This window comes from Taeniopygia guttata, chromosome 18, assembly GCF_048771995.1.
Source record: "Taeniopygia guttata chromosome 18, bTaeGut7.mat, whole genome shotgun sequence".
Taxonomy (NCBI): domain Eukaryota; kingdom Metazoa; phylum Chordata; class Aves; order Passeriformes; family Estrildidae; genus Taeniopygia; species Taeniopygia guttata.
Window position 1 is genome coordinate 136501 of NC_133043.1, and position 20524 is coordinate 157024.

Consider the following 20524-nt stretch of genomic DNA (forward strand, 5'->3'; position numbering starts at 1 on the left):
CCTGCAAAAATCAAGGGTGGTCCATGCAGCTTCGAAAGATCTTTTGTTAACACACAGCATGACCTTGATAAGAGAGCAAGGAGAAAAAAATCTGAGGAATGAAATGATCCAAATTGTGACAATGATAATGTTAATACCAAGAAAAAAGGCTCGGAAAAACTGAGTGGTTCTGCTTTCACAGCAGGTGGCATCAAAAAGAGCCTTGGTGCAGTTGGATCAAAAGAGGTTGTGGGCAGAGTAAAGATGCCCATGTCATTTCTTTTGCATCGAATGATTTGTTAGCTAGCAGTGAGAAATGAGAACAAAACAGTAATTGAACATCTATTGTAAACACATGGACACACGAGTGAAAATTTAAAGAGATATCAGAGGACCAAACACACCTGGAGAAAAATTAAATCATAAATAGATGGTGTGTTCAATTTGTTTCACCTTTCACAGTTGTAGAAAAGAGATTTTGAAAATAGTTGTATGTAATTACAAAATATTGTAATTCTTCTGATGTTTGTGCTGTCCTTGCCTCAGTGCATGAGGCAGACCATGGACAAAGTTGTCAAAGAGATGATCTTGGTTCAAAAAGGAAAGGATCCCTTGAACAATATAGTTCAAATTATGATGATGATGTTTCTACCTGGGACAAGTCTCGGAGAATTGCAGTAGCAATTTTCTCATTCCAAGCAGCATCAGGGGCGGCCTTGACACAATTGGATCATATAGCATGTTGGTTGAGGAAACACAGTCGTGCCATTTCGTTTGCACTGAGTGACATGTTAACAGACATCAACAGTGCAAGGCAAGCAGTGCTTCAAAACAGGGCGGCAATTGATTATTTGCTGCTGACACATGGGCACGGATGTGAGGAATTTGAGGGGATGTGCTGCATGAACTTGTCCGATCATTCAAAATCCATTCATAAAAATATAAAACAAATACAAAGTAATATTAGCAAATTGAACAAAGTTACAGAGTCCTGATGGGATGATTTGTTTAGCTTTTTTGATATCTCACCATTGTGGAAAGAACTTTTGAAAATAGCATTTTATATTCTTATAGGACTTGTAGTTCTTCTGCTTGTTCTACCATGCATTTTCGTGTGTATTTGAAAGACCTTGAACAGCATGATAAAGCGGGTGTTTCTGGTTCAAACAGAGAGGGGAGATGTCGGAACTCAAAATGTCCCTCAGACATTTTTAGAGGTTCCAGGCCTTGGTCAGAAGCATTTTAGACCCTGGCAAGCAGCTGAGAACAGCTGTGATCTTGAGTTTGAACCATGGAATGAATTACCAGCTTTAAAAGTGGAACAAGCAGTCACAGAGGGTTAGATGATATAGTAAAAGTAGTCACAAATTAGAGGGTAAAATTTTTTAGTATTGTACAGGGGGGTTTTAACACCTGTACAGGGGGGTTTTACTTTGTACAGGGGGGTCAGGAGTTCTAAGATGGAGGAAAGTGGACCTGATCCTGTTCTTCCTCCTTCTTCTTCCTTACCTCCATGTTCTTGGTGATGTTGGCATTTTTCTATTGGTTTAGGCTAGGGACACACTATTCAACGTAGATGATAGATATTGGCACATTATTGTAAATATAGTACACGTAATTTCTGGTATATAATGTTTGTACCATCCCACTGAGGGGCAGAGCCCCGCACACTGCCCTGCAGGACAGACCTGCGGCAGGGCAGCAGAACATGTTATAGATAAGCAAAAATAAACAACCTTGAAAACAGCACAGACGAACCATGGCTTCTTCTTTGGCAACGGGGCAGAAAGACAGAGACTTTCTACAATCTCGGAATCACCAATACCCACAGATTCCGACAGCTTAGATCCTGTGTTCAGGAGAAATTCTTCCCTGTGAGGGCAGGGAGTCCCAGGCACAGGGTGACCAGAGCAGCTGTGGTGCCCCTGGAGCCCTGGAAGTGCCTAAGGCCAGGTTGGAGGGGGCTTGGAGCAGCCAGGGACAGGGGAAGGTTTCCCTGCCATGGCAGTGGTGGCAGTGGATGGAGCTCAAGGCTCCTGCCAAGCCAATCCATTCCATGATTCCAAACACAGAAGGGCTCTGAGACAGAGTCATTTGGTGACATCATGGCCTGAACTGCTGTTTGCTGCGAGTTCTAAAGCACCACCACGGTGACACAAGCAATGCTACAGTGACATGAGAAGGACCACTGTGACATCGGCAGCACCACTGTGACACAGGAACTGCCACAGCTCCAGCTCAGGTCTGCATCCCAGGTGACTGCAGCCAGTCCTGCCTCGCCATGGACCTGGTGATGCGTCTCGTGCGCACTCTGCTCCTGCTGGCCCTGCTGCTGGCAGTAGCCCCCTCCCCGGGAGCGGCCAAGGAGCTCTGCCCAGAGCCCTGCCGCTGCCCAGGCCGTCGGCAGCTGAACTGCGGCCACGCCGGCCTGGCCACCGTGCCCCCGGCCAGCCGCCGCCAAGCCCTGACCGTGCTGTGAGTCCCGCGGCCCCACAGAGCCCTGCAGCTGCCCCTCCTCAGCTCCCTGTGTCTGCAAAGCCCACCTGGGACACCCGGGGCACTCCCTGGCCAGAGATGGGGGGGCCTGAGCTCAGCATCAGGGTGAAGCCAGGCTGGGCACACTGTGCCTTCTCCAGGCAAAGCCCGCTTCCAGCTCAGCAGGCCAATGGCAGGGAAATGGCTTTTCCTGAGGGGGGACCGGGTCTTTTGTCTCTTTGCAGAGATTTCACTGGCAACTCCATTGCTACTGTTGGAAAACAAGCCTGGAAGGACTACCCATGGACTGAGACCTTGTAAGTGCCCTGCAGCCTTTCAAATGGCAGGAGTTTGTGGATTTTGCCTCCTTTGGTCTGGGGCTGGAGCAGCTGCCCCCACTCCACCCACTTCCGTTGGAATTCAAAGCTCGGCTGCTCTGCAAGGAGGGCTGTCAATCACCACAGCTTCCCAGCAGGGCAAAAATTGCTGCGAGTCTCTTGCAGCCCAGGGCACCATCCCCGTGTCTGTCTGCCCAGGGATCAAGCTGTGCTCAGCTTCAGCCGGCCAGGAGCAAGGGCCTGCTCTGGCCAGGAGTGGGGACGATCCCTGCAGTGACCCAGAGCGATGCTTCAGTCATGCTGCTGCAGGAGATTTTCCCAGGACGATCCCATTTGCTGCAGGCCAGTGGCTGCTGTCACAATGTCCCTGTGTCTCCTTGCAGAGTGCTCAGAGACAATGAGCTGCGGGCTGTGAAGAGCCATTCCCTGGAGGGGCTGTTCCTGCTGAAGCACCTGTAAGCACCGTGCCCTGCCCAGGGCGGAGGGCTCGCTGGGGCCCTGCTGCTCAGGCCGCGGGCAGGTGCCCTTTGTCCCTCCTGGGATGCAGTCTGCAGAGGCAAGTAAAAGGGACAGGGCAAATGGAAGTGACATTTGTTGTTCTAACTGCAACAGGGATTTGTCCTGCAACGAGATCCTGTCCATTGAGGAACGGGCTTTTGAGCCACTGCCTTTCCTGAAGTTTCTGTGAGTGACCAAGTTTCTTTCTGGTATCTTCAGCTCAGCCTTTGCACTGCGCAGCCTTCCTGTGTAGGAAAATGCTTCTGTTCCCCTAAATCTGCCCTGCCCAGAGCCCAGCTGAGCTGCAGAGGTCAATGCCGACGGCTGGAAGGCCACGCCAGGGCACAGACCCCAGGGAGCTTGTCCACACGCAGCCATCAGAGCAGCCAGTTCTTGCAGCCTTGGCTGCATCGTGGAACAGAAAGAGAGTTCAGCCTTTGCTTCCTCTCCTGGGCAGGCTACAAACACTGAGAAAGCAGCAGTTTCCTCCCGTTTCCACCTTGGCTTTGCACCTTTCCTGCAAAGAGATCCCGCTTTGCCCCCTCTTTCTGTAGGGCAGGCCCGATTCCTGTGTGTGACCTCCTCTTTCCCCAGAAATCTCTCCGGGAATGGCCTCACACGGATCCGCAGCGGCACTTTCCAGGCCTGGCATGGGATGCAGTTCCTCCAGGAACTGTAAGTGGCACCAGGGCTAAAGGCCCGCCAGGGCGAGTCTCTGCAGGGTCTCTGCCGGGTCTGTGAGCAAAAGCAGACTTGCCCTGGGTAAAGTCCTGATTCTGACAGTGGATGTCAGCCAGGGAGCACCAGGAGTGTGCAGCTGCAAAGGCCCTTTCTCCTGCCCTGCTCACCTCCTGCAAGGCTTCCTTGAAAGCCGCCAGGCCGTCCCCACGTGCCCGGCACACGCAGCTCACATCCTCACCATCAGCCCTGACAGAGCTCTGTATTTTCTCAGGATCCTCAGCCACAACCCACTGGCTGTCATTGCTGATGCTGCCTTCTTCAAGCTGCCCTCCGTGAGCTCTCTGTAAGTATTGGCTCATCTGGAGCAGATCCACAGAGACCTGTGTCTCTCTCGAGCGCCCTGTTCTCAGGGGCGGTTCCTGATGTCAGTTTGTAGGGCTCCTCTGGGACTGTCAGGGCAGCACAAGTATGAGGTGGGGGCAGCTCCGATCTCGGACTTATCCTTCGATGTTCGGATTTTTTGCAGTAAGCTGCCGGATCAGAGCCACAGGGCCCTGAGCAGAAACATCGGCTGTTTTCCCTGGGAAAGAAAACTCACCAGTCCAGGTTCCTGATGTCAGTTTGTAGGGCTCCTCTGGGCCTGTCAGGGCAGCAAAAGCATGAGGTTGGGGCAGCTTCTGTATGGGGCCCATCCTTCGATATTTGTATTTTTGCAATCAGCTTCCTGCTCATTGCCAGAGGACCCTGAGCAGAAACATCGGCTGTTTTCCCTGGGAAAGAAAACTCACCAGTCCAGGTTCCTGATATCAATTTGTAGGGCTCCTCTGGGACTGTCAGGGCAGCACATGTATGAGGTGGGGGCAGCTTCTGTATGGGGCCCATCCTTCGATGTTCGGATTTTTCGCAATCAGCTGCCTGCTCAAGGCCACAGGACCCTGAGCAGAAACATCGGCTCTTTTCCCTGGGAAAGAAAACTCACCAGCCCCGGTTCCTGATGTCAGTTTGTAGGGCTCCTCTGGGACTGTCAGGGCAGCACAAGTATGAGGTGAGGGCAGCTCCGATCTGGGACTTATCCTTCGATGTTCGGATTTTTTGCAGTTAGATGCCGGCTCAGAGCCACAGGGCCCTGAGCAGAAACATCGGCTGTTTTCCCTGGGAAAGAAAACTCACCAGTCCAGATTCCTGATGTCAGTTTTTAGGGCTCCCCTGGGACTGTCAGAGCAGCACAAGTATGAGGTGGAGGCAGCTTCTGTATGGGGCCCATCCATCGATGTTTGGATTTTTTCAATCAGCTGCCTGCTCAGGGCCACGGGATCCTGAGCATAAACATCGGCTGTTTTCCCTGGGAAAGAAAACTCACCAGTCCAGGTTCCTGTTGTCAGTTTGTAGGGCTCCTCTGGGACTGTCAGGGCAGCACAAGTATGAGGTGAAGACAGCTCCGGTCTGGGAGTTATCCTTTGATATTCGGATTTTTTGCAGTAAGCTGCCGGCTCAGACCCACAGGTCCCTGAGCAAAAACATCGGCTGTTTTACCTGGGGAAGAAAACTCACCAGTCCAGGTTCCTGATGTCAGTTTGTAGGGCTCCTCTGGGACTGTCAGGGCAGCACAAGTATGAGGTGGGGGCATCTCCGGTCTGGGACTTATTCTTCGATGTTCGGATTTTTTGCAGTCAGCCGCCGGCTCAGAGCCACAGGACCCTGAGCAGAAACATCGGCTGTTTTCCCTGGGAAAGAAAACTCACCAGTCCAGGTTCCTGATGTCAGTTTGTAGGGCTCCCCTGGGACTGTCAGGGCAGCAAAAGTATGAGGTTGGGGCAGCTTCTGTATAGGGCCCATCCTTCAATATATGTATTTTTGCAATCAGCTGCCTGCTCATTGCAAGAGGACCCTGAGCAGAAACATCGGCTGTTTTCCCTGGGAAAGAAAACTCACCAGTCCAGGTTCCTGATGTCAGTTTGTAGGGCTCCCCTGGGACTGTCAGGGCAGCACAAGTATGAGGTGGGGGCAGCTCCTGTCTGGGACTTATCCTTCGATGTTCCGATTTTTTGCGGTCAGCTGCTCGCTTAATGCCACAGAACTCGGAGCGCAAACATCGGCTCTTTTCCCCCAAGGAATTCCAGGGCCACAGCAACACAGGTAGAATTGGGCATCTCTTCCCCTTTCTGTTTAAAGGATCTCATTCCAGGGGTATTTCATTGAAATTGAAAGCTGTGCCCAGGTGCTCCTCTCAGGAACTCAGCAAACAGGACATTAGGGAAGCACAGTTCAGTGCACTGCAGAGGGAATGCTTTAATTCATCCAAAGGGAAACATGACTGGCTGATTTTCCTTTTCCTTTTCCTTTTCCTTTTCCTTTTCCTTTTCCTTTTCCTTTTCCTTTTCCTTTTCCTTTTCCTTTTCCTTTTCCTTTTCCTTTTCCTTTTCCTTTTCCTTTTCCTTTTCCTTTTCCTTTTCCTTTTCCTTTTCCTTTTCCTTTTCCTTTTCCTTTTCCTTTTCCTTTTCCTTTCCCTTTCCCTTTCCCTTTCCCTTTCCCTTTCCCTTTCCCTTCCCATGTCTTGGCCTTTTGAAAGTAAAGAGGAAAAAGAAAAAAAGAAGGTATTAAAATCACAAAGGACTATTCCCAAAATCTTTGTTGCATCCCTGCTCGTGCTGTGGAAAACCTTCTGTGCTGGATGTGGAGCAGAGCAGGAGGGAGGTGCCTCCAGCAGGGCAGAATCTGCATTTTGAAGGGAAATCCAGGAGGTTCTGTGCTGTGCAGGACAAGTTCAGTACAGAGACAACAAATAAATGGCCAGAAATGGAACATTATCCAGGATTTCAGGTGGTGGATGTGGCCCTGCCATCCCCTCTGTCTGGGAAGAGCACACCTGCTCCAGCTGCCCTTCCCAGGCTGCAGAGCCCTTCAGGAGCCCAGGAATGCTGGAATGATTCTGTGCAGTGGCGCAGAAGCTGCAGGTGAACTGCAGCTGCTCTTTCACAGCCTCTTTTTTTATCAAAGCTTTCACAGAGCCCTTTGGGAGCCAGAAGCCCATCACAGAAATTGCTTGGATTCAAATGCAGAAAAACCTGAATTATTTTATATTTTCCTTTGGACTTATGAACCAACTCGAGCCTTGTTCCTGTCTGTATCTTGAGACTGGTTGGATCTCTTTTTATTGTGCACACAGCTGGCTCAGGCACTGGCTGAGGAGATCTTATCCACATTTACTGGAAGTGATATGTTTGCATCAATAAACCTGTGGGTAAGCACAGGGACCATGCATTTGCATCCTCTACAGCCCAGATTCCCTGCCAGGGAGCCCCTCCAGCAGGAATTCAGAGCACCTCATTTAGAGGTGCTGGAAAGAGGCTGAAATAAACGGTGCAAAACCCAAATTCCTCCAGTGTTTACTGCCCCAAGGCTGGAGCTGCAACAAACTGTAGAGTTCTTGGCCACTGTCAAAGCCACCAGCTCCTGGACACCAAAAATATCCTGATATTCAGACCCAGGGCATGATTAACAAGTACAATTTATCCCTGGATTTAAAGGAAAGGGCTTAAAACCCAGCCGAGAATTGCAGCATTTTGCACCCCCCAGAAGTGATTATGCAAAATTCAGTTCTTTAGGAGTCAGGTTTGCTCACACCATGCAGGACATGGGATTTACTCCACACCCTCACCCCCCTTCTGGAGCAACATCCAGGCTGGCTCAGAATAAAATTTCATAAAAGAAATTTCATTCTTGGCCTAAGACTTGGCACAAGGAGTCCCAGCCCAGAATAGATTTTTACGGGAAGTTAAAAACCTTTGGGAAAAAAAAAAAAAAAACAACCCAAGCTTTAAAGTGAAGCATCAAGAGAGTCTCAACAAGAGCCGTGGCAGCAGTTCAGTGTACAATATATACATTGTGTCCAATGCATATAGAACGCCATAATTACACCCAGATGGGTACAAACATAGATTCACTCTGGCCATGAGTAATACCTCATGATTGCAGAAAAAAAGAAGCCAAATGCCTATTTGAAATCAGCAGAGTTTGAGGGGGGAAAATGTGACCTCTCCCTGATGGGGATGTGACAGAAAATAAGAATTTTTTGTCAGCACCACTGTCGCGTGTGACATCACCCCCTGATCCTGCAGCCACTTGCCCACATCCAGCTGTGCTCCCTTCCCAGTGGTTTTCCTGGTTGGATTATGAAATATGATTTCCTGCTTTTAAAAAGCTCCTGGCTGGCTCTGCACTGCAGCACACTCCAGATATCCACGTCAGTTAAAGGAAGAGATGTTTCCTGCTGCCATCCCAATAAAAAGATCCCTTCAGACAGAGCTGCCACCTGTCCTTGTTTAGCACTGGAGCTGCTCAGCCTCATTCCACCATGTTTTAGAACATTTTTGCAGTGGGGGAAATGCTGCCTTAAGTTTTAGCTTTCTTATTTTTCAGATTCTGTGCTGCTCTAGTGTGTAGCTCTGAGCTTCATATTAAGTGTTAGCAAGTTCTCCTCACAGGATGGGCAGACAAAACAATCCTTTTCCAGCTTGGCCAAGGCCAACTGCTACAAACTCCAGGCCCAAAAAGTAAAAATGACAGTAAACTGAAGAAAAACAAGCAGGATGGGACTGCCTGGGCTGAAGCTGGAATGGGACAATGAACTCCAAGGTGCCAATGGAGCAGAACTGATCCCAGGGAGAGCCCCCGGGAGCGCTCGTGCATTTTGGGGCCATTTTGGTTCATCTTGGGTGCAGCCCTGGCTGGGCTCTGGTGCTGCCCAAGGTGGATCCATGGAGGAGATCCTTTGAATAAATCCCTATTCTTTAACTTAATTCTTATTCTTAATGCTTATTCTTTAACTTCAAGAATAAATACATTATTCTTTAACTCTGTCCAGCCTCTTCTCTAGATCAGCCTTCTCGAGGCATCAGATCCTCCTCTTCCTTCCTCTCCCTGGCTGCTGGTGAGGCCTCTCCTGCCATCCCTCAGTGTCCCGGTTTCTCCTTGCCTTGCACACTCCGTACTGGGAATTTTGAGGCTGGCTGGGACCCCAGCATTGCATCCACACTCAAAAAATCATTCTGCATCCCTGGGGATCCAGAGCAACGAGCACTTTACGACTGCACCCTTGACTGAGCTGTTGAACAAACCTACAGCTCATTTTGCTGAAAAAAAAAAAAAAAAAAAAAAAAAAAAAAAGGATGGCATGAAGGAGTTGGGGACAAACAGAGAGAAACTGAGTCCAAGGGGCAGAGCAGTGCCTTGAGGTGAAACCCTGCTCCCCAAATGCCAAATCCCAAATGCCAAATGCCAAATCCCAAATGCCAAATGCCAAATCCCAAATGCCAAATGCTGACATCTTCTAGGAGTGAGGGGTGCAGGGGACTCAGGGGAGGGCTGAGGCCACATCTCCTTTCAGCCACCAGTGACCCACACAGTGTCACCCAGCAATGTCACCCAGCAGTGTCACCCACCACTGAGGCACACAGTGTCACCCAGCAATGCCACCCAGCAGTATCACCCACCACTGAGGCACACAGTGTCACCCAGAAATGTCACCCAGCAGTGTCACCCACCACTGAGTCACACAGTGTCACCCAGAAATGTCACCCAGCAGTGTCACCCACTACTGAGGCACACAGTGTCACCCAGCAGTGCCACCCAGCAGTGTCACCCAGCAGTGTTCACCTAGCAATGTCACCCAGCAGTGCCACCCACACAGTGTCACCCACACAGTGTCACCCAGCAGTGACCCACACAGTGTCACCCAGCAGTGCCCCAGCCCCAGCAGTGCCCCAGCTCCATCTCCCCGGGGTCCTGCCCCACCTCTCCTGCCTGGGAAGGAGGGAAATCCCTCCCCAAAAGGGGCAGGCTGCCTGCTGGCTCCTGAATGGGACTGAAAGGTGTCTTGGCTCCAGGGCAGCCTTGACGGGGGCACTGAAAACCCCCAGAGCAGCACATGCTGCATTCAGCCTGGTGAGAGCGCTGGGGGTGACTGGGCAGAGTTTGAATTCCTTTTATTGCTCCTGGCTTTGGGATGGAGTCCCCGGGCATTCAAACAATTCAAAGTGAGTGCCCTGCAAATGTTAAAGCCACGGGGGCTGGAGGTGATGGATCTGACCCTAAAAGATGAAGCATCCAGCTGTGCCTGCAGGGCTGAACAGGCTCAGGGCTCTGCACAGAGAGCCTGAGCTCGGGATGGGACCCTGACAATGCACAGACACAAAAGGGCTGGGGCTCAGGGCTGCACTAAGTGCTCCCAGCTGCCCAAAGGATGCATTTGGGTCCATTACTGCAGCAAAGCAAACCCAGAATCTGTTACACACACAGAGGGCACAAAGGAGCAAAGCTAAACACTGAAAAATCCCCAGCAGTGCTTGCAGCATGAAAACCCACACCAGCAGCCAAGGAAAAACCACCACACTCAGCTCTGTGCCTTTGGGGTGACAGCCCCAAAGTGTGACAATGGGATGGGGCCTCTGACTCGCTGCAGGGACATCTCTGTGCAGCAGCACAGCCAAAGGTGACCACAGAAAGAGATGTGACTGGTAAAATTTCATGAAACAAAACCATCCTCAAGTGCAGAAGTGCAAGGCTCAGGTGTGTGGGAACCCAGGGCTTCCCTCTGGCTGCCCTGGCAGGTCTGGGACCCTGGCAGGGGTAAGGAACCCCCCTGGACAGAGCCCCCAGAGACACTGTCTGTGATCTCTGTCCATGGAAAAGAGTTTTCAATCTTACAGGATGAATTACCAGCTCTGAGTGTTTGATATAAGTAATAATTAAGTGTGGCACAGGTGCAAAAGTAAAATTTTAGGATTCTAGATGAGGGGTCCAAAGGGGACAAGACGGAGGAAATTGGATGTGCCTTGTCCTTTTTCTCCTTCTTCATGCCCTCCATGTTTCACTGTGGTGTTGGCATTTTTCTGTTGGTTTATGCTGGGGACACACTGTCCAACGTAGGTGACAGATATTGGCACGTTATTGTAAATCCAGCACAGGTAGTTTGTGGTATTTAATGTTTGTACCATCCCACTGAGGGCAGAGCCCCACACGCTGCCCTGCAGGACAGAGCTGCGGCAGGGCAGCAGAACATGTTAGAGATAAACAGAATAAACAACCTTGAAACCAGCACAGACGAATTATGGCTTCTGCTTTGGCAGTGGGGCTGACAGACAGAGACTTTCTACAATCTCAGAATCATCAATACCTCAGATTCCGACAAGAGGGAAGAACAAGCAGTTTAAGACAGGCCATGTAAAAACCACTTTTTCTTCCAGCCCCAGATCAATGATTTTATAAGTGTGAGGCTGCTTTATTTCACCTGTTCATTCATTGTATATTTTTCTAAAAATTTAAAATTCCTGCCTGGTTTTCCACCTCTGTCCCTCCTTTTTAGGTTAACACACACAAACATCACCCTCACCCCTCCTGGAGGAGCACGCTTGACTCATCATTATTGTCCAGCCAGATTTATGGCTCTAAAACCTTCTTGTTAAAAGGCTGAAAGTCATTTTTATTTACTGGCCTCTGCCTCTTTTATGAGCTGCATGCACTTCTTGGAGCATTTTATCCTCTCAATTGAGAGATTTTACCAACATCCCACCCTGTGTGTGCTGGGGCAGCACAGCTGGTTTAACTTCTGAGAATTCCAAGTCCTTCAGGACTTTCATCCATCAACTCAGGGAGGAAAAACGTGCTGGGAGTTAAGGGCTGCAAGAGGAGGAGGAGGACACCGAGGAAATTCAGACAAAAGGTAAGATGGGGCTGAAGTGCAGGGCCTGTGTTTGGCTTTAAATTCCTGCAGGCTGCAGCTCCCGGGGAACAAAGTAATGCAGGATATCAGCCTGCATCACTCAGCTCCTGAGGAGCAGATGGTGCTGCTGCCATCAGGACAGCTCATTGTTCCTCACCTCCTCTCTGCCCCAGCCACATTCTCCTCCCCAGCATCTGCACCCTCTGTTTGCTTTGCTTTTTCTTCCAGCTCCTTCCCCAGACATCCCTTGGGAGGGTCCCTTTTCCCAGCTGGTCCCTCTGGTGTTGGAGAACTTCCTGCAGTTTATTCATCCTCCGCAGCAGAGAGCCTGCCTTGTCTGCTGCCCCATGGGCTCATTATTTTAGGGTCATTATTCTGACTATTTTGAATTTCCAGCTTGTTCCTGTGCCTTAGGAGCATTAGGGAATGGTTGCATTCTCTTGTCCTGCTGTTCTGTGGGGACTGACCCCTATCTGAGCTCAAAAATAATGAGAAATTTAATGAGATTCTGTCCAGAGGATGGGATCACACTTGAAAATGTCATTGTCTCATTGCCTCTCACAGGACAGACCAAGCCAAACCTCGCTATACCTGTCCCAAATTATCCTTCCTTCCCCACAGCCCACAGAAGGGAGGGGATGGCTGGGAGCAGAATAATCTAATAAAAACATAAGCCAGAAGCAAAGAAATTGAAATAGCCACTGGATCCTTCAGCACAGGAACTGCTGGAGCCTGTCCCACCTCCTGCTCCATAAAGTTGGATCACCAAGCTCCTGTGCTTGGTTTCTCCATTTGCAAAGTGCACTGCTTTCAGAAAAAACAGGGCTTCTGTCTGTCCCTGCACAGGGCTGTCATCCAAAATACACAACAGCTTCAGAACAAAACCTTTGACCCCTTCCCTCCTCATGACATGCTGGGAAAATCCTGATTTAAGTCCCAAAACCTGGTCTTGGTGTTCAAGGATGCACCAGGAGGTCCCACCACCTATAACAGCTGAAAATCCCACGAGAGCAGCATCTGGATTTTCCAAACAATTCCTTGTGGAGGAAGATGAACCAGGGGAAAGCAACCCCCTCCCCAGAGAAAAGGGATCTGGAAACAACCTCTGGCAAAGCTCCTGCAAGAAGGAAGCAGGAGAATCTGGGGATGCTGGAGCTCACTGCTGTTCATGGACAGAGCTCTGGGATGAATTTCTGGAGTGAGTGTTCACACAAACACTGACACTGAAGCCTCCAATTGTGTTTTCCCTGGACAAACCCAGCACATGACCCTGCTTGCCTCCTTAGCTCCCTGATCAAACCAATGCTGGGAACAACCTCGTGTCTAAAACAAACAACATTTCAGGGCAAACCTTCTGTTTACAGACACAGAGAGGAGATTTTTCAGCAGCGAAAACATGGAAACTGTTTGTCCAGTTTATCAGCCACAGATTTGTTCCTTAGCAATGAAAGAGTGAGTTGGGAGGGGGAATAAATAAATCAGAACTCTTAGAAAATTCAAACTACAGTGGGCAGGGAGTCCTAAGGAAGAAAGTTATGGCCAGACCTGTGTAGAAGTTTGAATTCTTCAGTCACTTCAGTCAGCTGTGCGATTACTCCTTCCCTTCCTTCCCTTCCCTTCCCTTCCCTTCCCTTCCCTTCCCTTCCCTTCCCTTCCCTTCCCTTCCCTTCCCTTCCCTTCCCTTCCCTTCCCTTCCCTTCCCTTCCCTTCCCTTCCCTTCCCTTCCCTTCCCTTCCCTTCCCTTCCCTTCCCTTCCCTTCCCTTCCCTTCCCTTCCCTTCCCTTCCCTTCCCTTCCCTTCCCTTCCCTTCCCTTCCCTTCCCTTCCCTTCCCTTCCCTTCCTTCCCTTCCCTTCCCTTCCCTTCCCTTCCCTTCCCTTCCCTTCCCTTCCCTTCCCTTCCCTTCCCTTCCCTTCCTTCCCTTCCCTTCCTTCCCTTCCCTTCCCTTCCCTTCCCTTCCCTTCCCTTCCCTTCCCTTCCCTTCCCTTCCCTTCCCTTCCCTTCCCTTCCCTTCCCTTCCCTTCCCTTCCCTTCCCTTCCCTTCCCTTCCCTTCCCTTCCCTTCCCTTCCCTTCCCTTCCCTTCCCTTCCCTTCCCTTCCCTTCCCTTCCCTTCCCTTCCCTTCCCTTCCCTTCCCTTCCCTTCCCTTCCCTTCCCTTCCTTCCCTTCCCTTCCCTTCCCTTCCCTTCCCTTCCCTTCCCCTTCCCCCTTCCCCCTTCCCCCTTCCCCCTTCCCCCTTCCCCCTTCCCCCTTCCCCCTTCCCCCTTCCCCCTTCCCCCTTCCCCCTTCCCCCTTCCCCCTTCCCCCTTCCCCCTTCCCCCTTCCCCCTTCCCCCTTCCCCTTTCCCTTTCCCTTTCCCTTTCCCTTTCCCTTTTCCCTTTTCCCTTTTCCCTTTTCCCTTTTCCCTTTCCCTTTTCCCTTTCCCTTTCCCTTTCCCCTTTTCCCTTTCCCTTTCCCTTTCCCTTTTCCCTTCCCAGCAGAGATGAATGACATCCTGAGCTGCTCAGCAGACAGGAGGAGGGTAGATCCCACCTGGACAAACTCACACTGTGTGCAGAATTCAGATTTTAATCAGAACAGGCTCTGTAAAGAGGAAACTGGATGGTGAAGGGCACGGTGCTGGAGCAAACAGGAACAATAAAGGTAATGAGTGTTTTGGTACCTCTTGATTTGCATCTAAGGAAGAATTTTTTTTTTTTTTTTTACAGTGAGGATGGAGAGCCAGAGCAGCTGTGGCTGCCCCATCCCTGGAAATGTCCAAGGCCAGGCTGGACAGGCTTGGAGCAGCCTGGTGTGACAGACGAGGAATGCCATGCTTGACTCTCACAATTAAAAGGCAAATGTCATGTATATATGTTCAGTTTTATAGATTTATAGTTATGTTTTACAGCCCTTGTGGTGTTATTATGGGGTGACCTGGGTTTGGGGACATTTGGGAGGATCAGCTTGTTACTATGGCAACAGCTGACCTCCAGTCAAAGTGATCTCCAGTGCTGGACAGCGAAGGAGGAGTCAAAGGACAGAATTTTGGGAGGGACTAAAGGGTTAAAAGGTGAAACCTCCATTGTGTGGGTGAGCACATGGTGGGGAAAATCCTCTGTTGCTACTGGACACGAAATGAGCACACAGAATCTTGGTAAGTTCAAAAGAGAAAAAAAGCTAATTTTATTTCTGACCTCTCAATATATAGAATTCCAAAAGTGGATTGGACATGTGATTGGAGGGTGAAACTGCCACCTCTCCAACCACACTGTCAAACCAACAGTCCATTAATTCTCTCTTCCCACAAAGAAGAATGCAAAACAATCATTATTTACATGAACATGGCGTGAGAACTCCAGTAGAAATACGTAAATATCAGAAGGCATAGAAAACTTTAAAAAAAAAACTTTAAAACTTTCAAAAGAACTATAAAAGAAAATGTAACATTTTAAAAATCAGGGCAACAATCCTCTGCTCCCGGCACTGTAATGTTTTCTTTCTTCAGTCTTCTGATGTATTTTTGATACGGTTTGAATAAACCTTTTCAATTTTTGGAAGTGAGTAATGAGCCAACCCTCCCAAATGTCCCAAACCCAGGCCACCCCATGATAAAATCATAACTATGAGTCTCTAAAACTTCTCTTAACATCTATATATGATATTTGCCTTTTAATTGTGAGAGCAAACCATGGCATTACTCATCCACCACAACTCCATGAAAACAGCTGAGTTTAGGTATGGCCCAGTGGCTGATTTTCCAAAAATCATCTGAAATCTTCATGGAAACCCAAAGGAGCATCCCTGAGCTGCACAGGGATGCAGGGATGGATGCAGGGATGGAGGCAGGGGCACAGGGATGCAGAGATGGATGCAGGGATGGATGCAGGGATGCAGGCAGGAGCACAGGAATGCAGGGATGGATCCAAGATGCAGGTTTGACCAACAGAAGTTCCTTAGAAACATGAAAAGCCAATTAAAAGCCAATTAAAAGCCAATTAAAAGCTGCAGCCTTGCAGCACCACTTCATGGGAAGGGTCTCTGGGTCCCAGCACAGCCCTGCTCCCAGTGCTGCCTTTGTAACGTGGGAGTGAAGGGTCTGGCAGCATTCCCATGGCAAACCTAAATTTTGGGGCTTTATTCCCGGCTGTAAGGATTTGCTGGAGCTGAGTGTTTGGCAGGAAGGCCCACGAGCAGCAGAGCATTTCCCTCAGCCCTGAGTCCCTCAGAAGAGCAGCAATGACACACAGAGCCCCAGCTGAGCCTTGCAGCTCCTCCAGACTTCGGCCCTTGCAGGGCCAGGTAAGTGCAAGTTCAGTGCCTGGGGCTGGCTGGTGTGAGAAATGCAGATTTTATGATTGGCTTTTTGCAAATGTTACAATGAATATTATATATGTAGTGTTAGAAAGTGAAGCTGTATTAATTCTCTTACGTAGTGTGCTAAATGTAGTTTTAGGTTGCAATATAATGTTAAAATAGAAACTCTGTGATGTAGGATTTGTTACAAGCTCAAACAAGAGATGAAATAATCAAGAGACTTCACACAGAGATGGCAGCAAAGGGGGCCCATAAAAAGTTACACCTCCTTATCAGAAAAGACAAACATTCTTCCACCTTCTCTCCGTCTTTGAGGAACCAACAGGATTAAGGAGAAGTTGACAAAACCCAGAAAAATTCTTAATTTGCAAGGAATTTATATATCATGTATGTGATATATGAATATGCAACAGGCTGTTGCTTTTAAGGTTATTCCTTTGTTCACAAGGGATGCTTTTCATGACTCAGTGTCCGAGAGCATCCCGATGTCCGTAATTCTTTGCTTTTTATTCTCTTGTAATTGTCCTAACTCTACACTTTTTTACTCTAATTGTATTATTATTTTTATAACCATTATATTACTATCCAACTTTTCAAATTTTAAAAACCAAGCGACTGGCGTTTTGCACACTGGGAAAAGGAGGCACGGCACCAAAATCAGCTCTAATGCACATTTGCCAGCCCAAGGAAGGAGTGGCAGCAGTGCTTTCACTCCCACCTGTGCCCTCCATGCAACCTTTGCGCTGGGTTTTACACCTTTGGCATCAATATTTCGCCAGGATATAAAATACTAATTCAACTGTCATTGGTTTTGAAATCCACATTTGTTGCACTCAGCTATTTTTATTGCATTTTATTTCATTTCTACCGGTGTTTTCTTAGAAGGAAACACATAAATAATTGTAAACACTGCTGCGGGAAGGGAATTTTACCTTTCTAATTTTGCCTTTCCTTAGGGGCTTTTTCCCAAAGGGGGATGCGGGCAGGGACACAGGGTGCAGGGATGAATGCAATAATGGATGCAATTTGAAGACGTTTCATGCAGTTGAAACAGTCTGAAGTGATTTGAAGCTATTTGCAGCAGCTTGAAGCAATCTGAAGCGACTTGAAGGGATTTGAAGAGACTTTAAGCAGTTTGAAACGGTTTGAAGCGGCCTAAAGCGATTTTAAGTGATCTGAAGTGGTTTGAAGAGATTTGAAGCAATTTTAGAGCAGTTTGAGGTGATTTGAAGTGGTTTGAAGCGACTTGAAATAGTTTGAAGTAACTTGAAGCAGTTTTAAGCAGTTTGAAGCAGTTTTAAGTGGTTTAAAGTGACTTGAAGTGGTTTCAAGTGGTATGGAGTGACTTGAAGCAGTTTGAACTGACTTGAAGCGACTTGAAGTTGTTCAAAGCAACTTGAAGCAGTTCAAAGTGATTTGAAGTGGTTCAAAGTGACTTGAAGTGGTTTGAAGCGACTTGAAGCAGCTTGAAGCGGTTTCAAGCAGTTTGAAGCGACTTGAAGTGGTTTCAAGTGATTTGAAGTAGTTTGAAGTGATTCAAAGTGACTTGAAGCGGTTCAAAGCAATTTGAAGTGGTTCAAAGTGACTTGAAGCAGTTCGAAGTGACTCGAATCGGTTCGACGAGACTCGAATTGGTGCAAAGCGACTCGAATTGATTTGAAGCTACTCGAATCAGTTTGAAACGACTCGAATCTGTTTGAAGTGACTCGAATCGGTTCGAAACTACTCGAATCGGTTCGAAGCCACTCGAATCTGTTCAAAGCGACTCGAATCGGTTCGAAACGACTCGAGTCGGTTTGAAGCTACTCGAATCTGTTCGAAGCGACTCGAATCTGTTCAAAACGACTCGAATCTGTTCGAAGCGACTCGAATCTGTTCTAAACGACTCGAATCTGTTCTAAACGACTCGAATCGGTTCGAAGAGACTCGAATAGGTTCGAAGCGACTCGAGTCGGTTTGAAGCTACTCGAATCTGTTCGAAGCGACTCGAATCTGTTCAAAACGACTCGAATCTGTTCTAAACGACTCGAATCGGTTCGAAGAGACTCGAATAGGTTCGAAGCGACTCGAATCGATTTGAAGCTACTCGAATCGTTTCGAAGCGACTCGAAGCGGTTCCGAGCGGGCGCACCCGGCCGCGCTCGCCGCGCCCCCTGCCGGCGGCCGGGCGCGGTGCCGGGGGCGTGCGCAGCCGCGGGACTACAGCTCCCATGCGGCCCCGCGGCGGCGCCGCGCGCGCGCAGTGCGCTGCCCCCCCGTGCGCGCCGCAGGCCGGGGCGGCCGCCCCGGCCCATCATGTAGGTGCAGCCGCGCCGGCCCCGCGCCAGCCGCGCAGGGACCCCCCCCCCCCCCCCGCCCCGGCTCGGCCCGGCCCGGCTCGGCCCGGCCCGGCGCTCCCCGAGCCGCCCAGGCGGGAGCGCGCGCGGCGTTCCGGGGGGGAGCGCGCGGCTCGCATCTTTTGTGTGTGTGTGTGTGCGCGCGCGCGTGCGGCGGGCGGGCGGCTCGGCCCTCGGTGCGCGCGCCCGGCCCGCAGCCCGCCGGGGGACAATGTCTCAGCCCCGAGGTGAGAGCGCGGCACGCGGGCGCGCGTGCGAGGGGCTGCGCGTGCACGCGCGCATGCATGCATGCACGGGTGCGCGCGTGCACGGGCGGGCGCGCGCGCACTCGCTTGTGCAATTTGCGGGCGCGTGCACGGCTGCGGGTGCATGTGCAGGAGCGTGCACGGGTGCGGGTACATGTGCGTGCACGGGTGCGGGTGCATGTGCGTGCACGGGTGCGGGTGCACGGCGCGGTCGCACGCCCGCCTGGCGCGGGGGTCGCCGCTCCCGGTGCCGCTCCCGGTGCCGCTCCCGGTGCCGCTCCCGCCGCCGCTCCCGCCGCCGCTCCCGGCGCGTTTCCTGCTGGCTGGCGGTGCTCGCCGCCTCTCCCGGGATGAGCGAGCCCCTCGCCTGCCTTTGGCACGGCCGGGAGCGAGGGGGGGGTGCTGGAGGAGCAGCTGCAGCCCGGGAGCGGCGCGGGGCTAAAGCAAAACTTTTAAACAAGTCCGCGAGGGAGATGAAAGGTGAAACTGGAGTGGAGTTAGCAGGAATTAAATATATACCTATGTTTCCATGGGAAAGTATTGTTCTCTTGCCAGAGCTGAGATCATTTTCCACCCGTTTCTCTGCCCCCCCCACCCCCCTTTCTCTTCTAATATTTGGTAACTTTTGGTCAGAGGCAGCAGTGGGGTTTGTCACACCAGCACGCCCCGAGCGTGCAAAAAGGCTGGAATGGGGCGTTTGGGAAGTGCAGGAATTGGGTATTTGGGAGCTGCAGAAAGGCAGGAATGGAGCGTTTTGGAACTGCAAGAACGGGAGCATTTTGGAGCTGCAGGAACGGAGAGTTTAGGAGCTGCAGAAGGGCAGGAGTTGAGAATTTAAGAGTTGAAAAAGGGCAGGAATTGTGCATTTTGGAGCTGCAGGAATTGTGCATTTTGGAGCTACAGGAGTTGAGAATTTAGGAGTTGCAAAAGGGCAGGAATGATGCATTTTGGAGCTGCAGGAATTGTGCATTTTGGAGCTGCAGGAGTTGAGAATTTAGGAGTTGCAAAAGGGCAGGAATTGGACATTTGAGAGCTGCAGGAATTGAGGATTTTGGAGCTGCAGAAGTTGAGAGTTCAGGAGTTGCAAAAGGGCAGGAATGATGCACTGTGGAGCTGCAGAAAGGCAGGAATAAAGCCTTTAAGAGCAGCAGGACTGGAGCTTTTAGGAGCTGCAGAAGGGCAGGAATTGGGCTTTGTGTAGCTGCAGGAGGTGAGAATTTTGGAGCTGCAGGAGTTGAGCATTTAGGAGCTGCAAAAGAGCAGGAATTATGCATTTTGGAGCTGCAAAAGTTGAGCATGTAGGAGCTGCAAAAGGGCAAGGAATGATGCATTTTAGAGCTGCAGGAGTTGGGCATTTAGGAGCTGCAAAAGTACAGGAGTTGAGTATTTTGGAGCTGCAGAACTTGAGCATTTTGGAGTTACAAAAGCACAGGAATTATGCATTTTGGAGCTGCAGAAGTTAAGCACTTAGAGTTACAAAAGCACAGGAATTATGCATTTTGGAGCTGCAAAAGCTGAGCACTGAGGAGCTGCAAAAGGGCAGGAATGATGCATTTAGGAGCTGCAGGAGTTGAGGATTTAGGAGCTGCAAAAGGGCAGGAGCTGAGTGCTGAGGAGCTGCGAGAGGGTGTTTGGGCAGGGGACAGCAGTGATTTATTTCTGCCAGCGTGCTGGTGGTGGCAAAGAGTGCTGCCTCTTTGCTTTTTAACTCCCTGCTTATTCCAGAGTGGCTCTGCCTTGTGCCCTTGCAAGGGCGGGGAGGAGGTGGAGAATTTAATATTGCAAAAATGCTGCGGGAATGCAACAGCCCCTGCAAGAGCAGGCGGGGAGAGCTTTAAGGAGGAGTAGCTGTGGCCATTCATTGTGAAAATCCATGCCAGTGTGTCAGCGAGCAGCCACACAGATGCAGCTTTTAGAGCTTTTGGAAGTGCTTGGATTGGAAGTTGCAGCTTGGCTCTC

General features: G+C 50.2%; 1 protein-coding gene across 1 annotated transcript in view; it reads left to right on the forward strand.

Moving 5' to 3' along the window:
- The first annotated feature begins 18327 nt into the window (after window positions 1–18327).
- The window catches only part of MAP2K6 (mitogen-activated protein kinase kinase 6), a 56797-nt gene continuing 54600 nt past the window's right edge, over window positions 18328–20524 (forward strand). Inside the window, exon 1 of the mRNA XM_041719942.2 lies at window positions 18328–18547. Coding sequence (XP_041575876.1) covers window positions 18532–18547 — 16 coding nt within the window. The 5' untranslated portion in view covers window positions 18328–18531. The remainder of the gene's footprint in view (window positions 18548–20524) is intronic.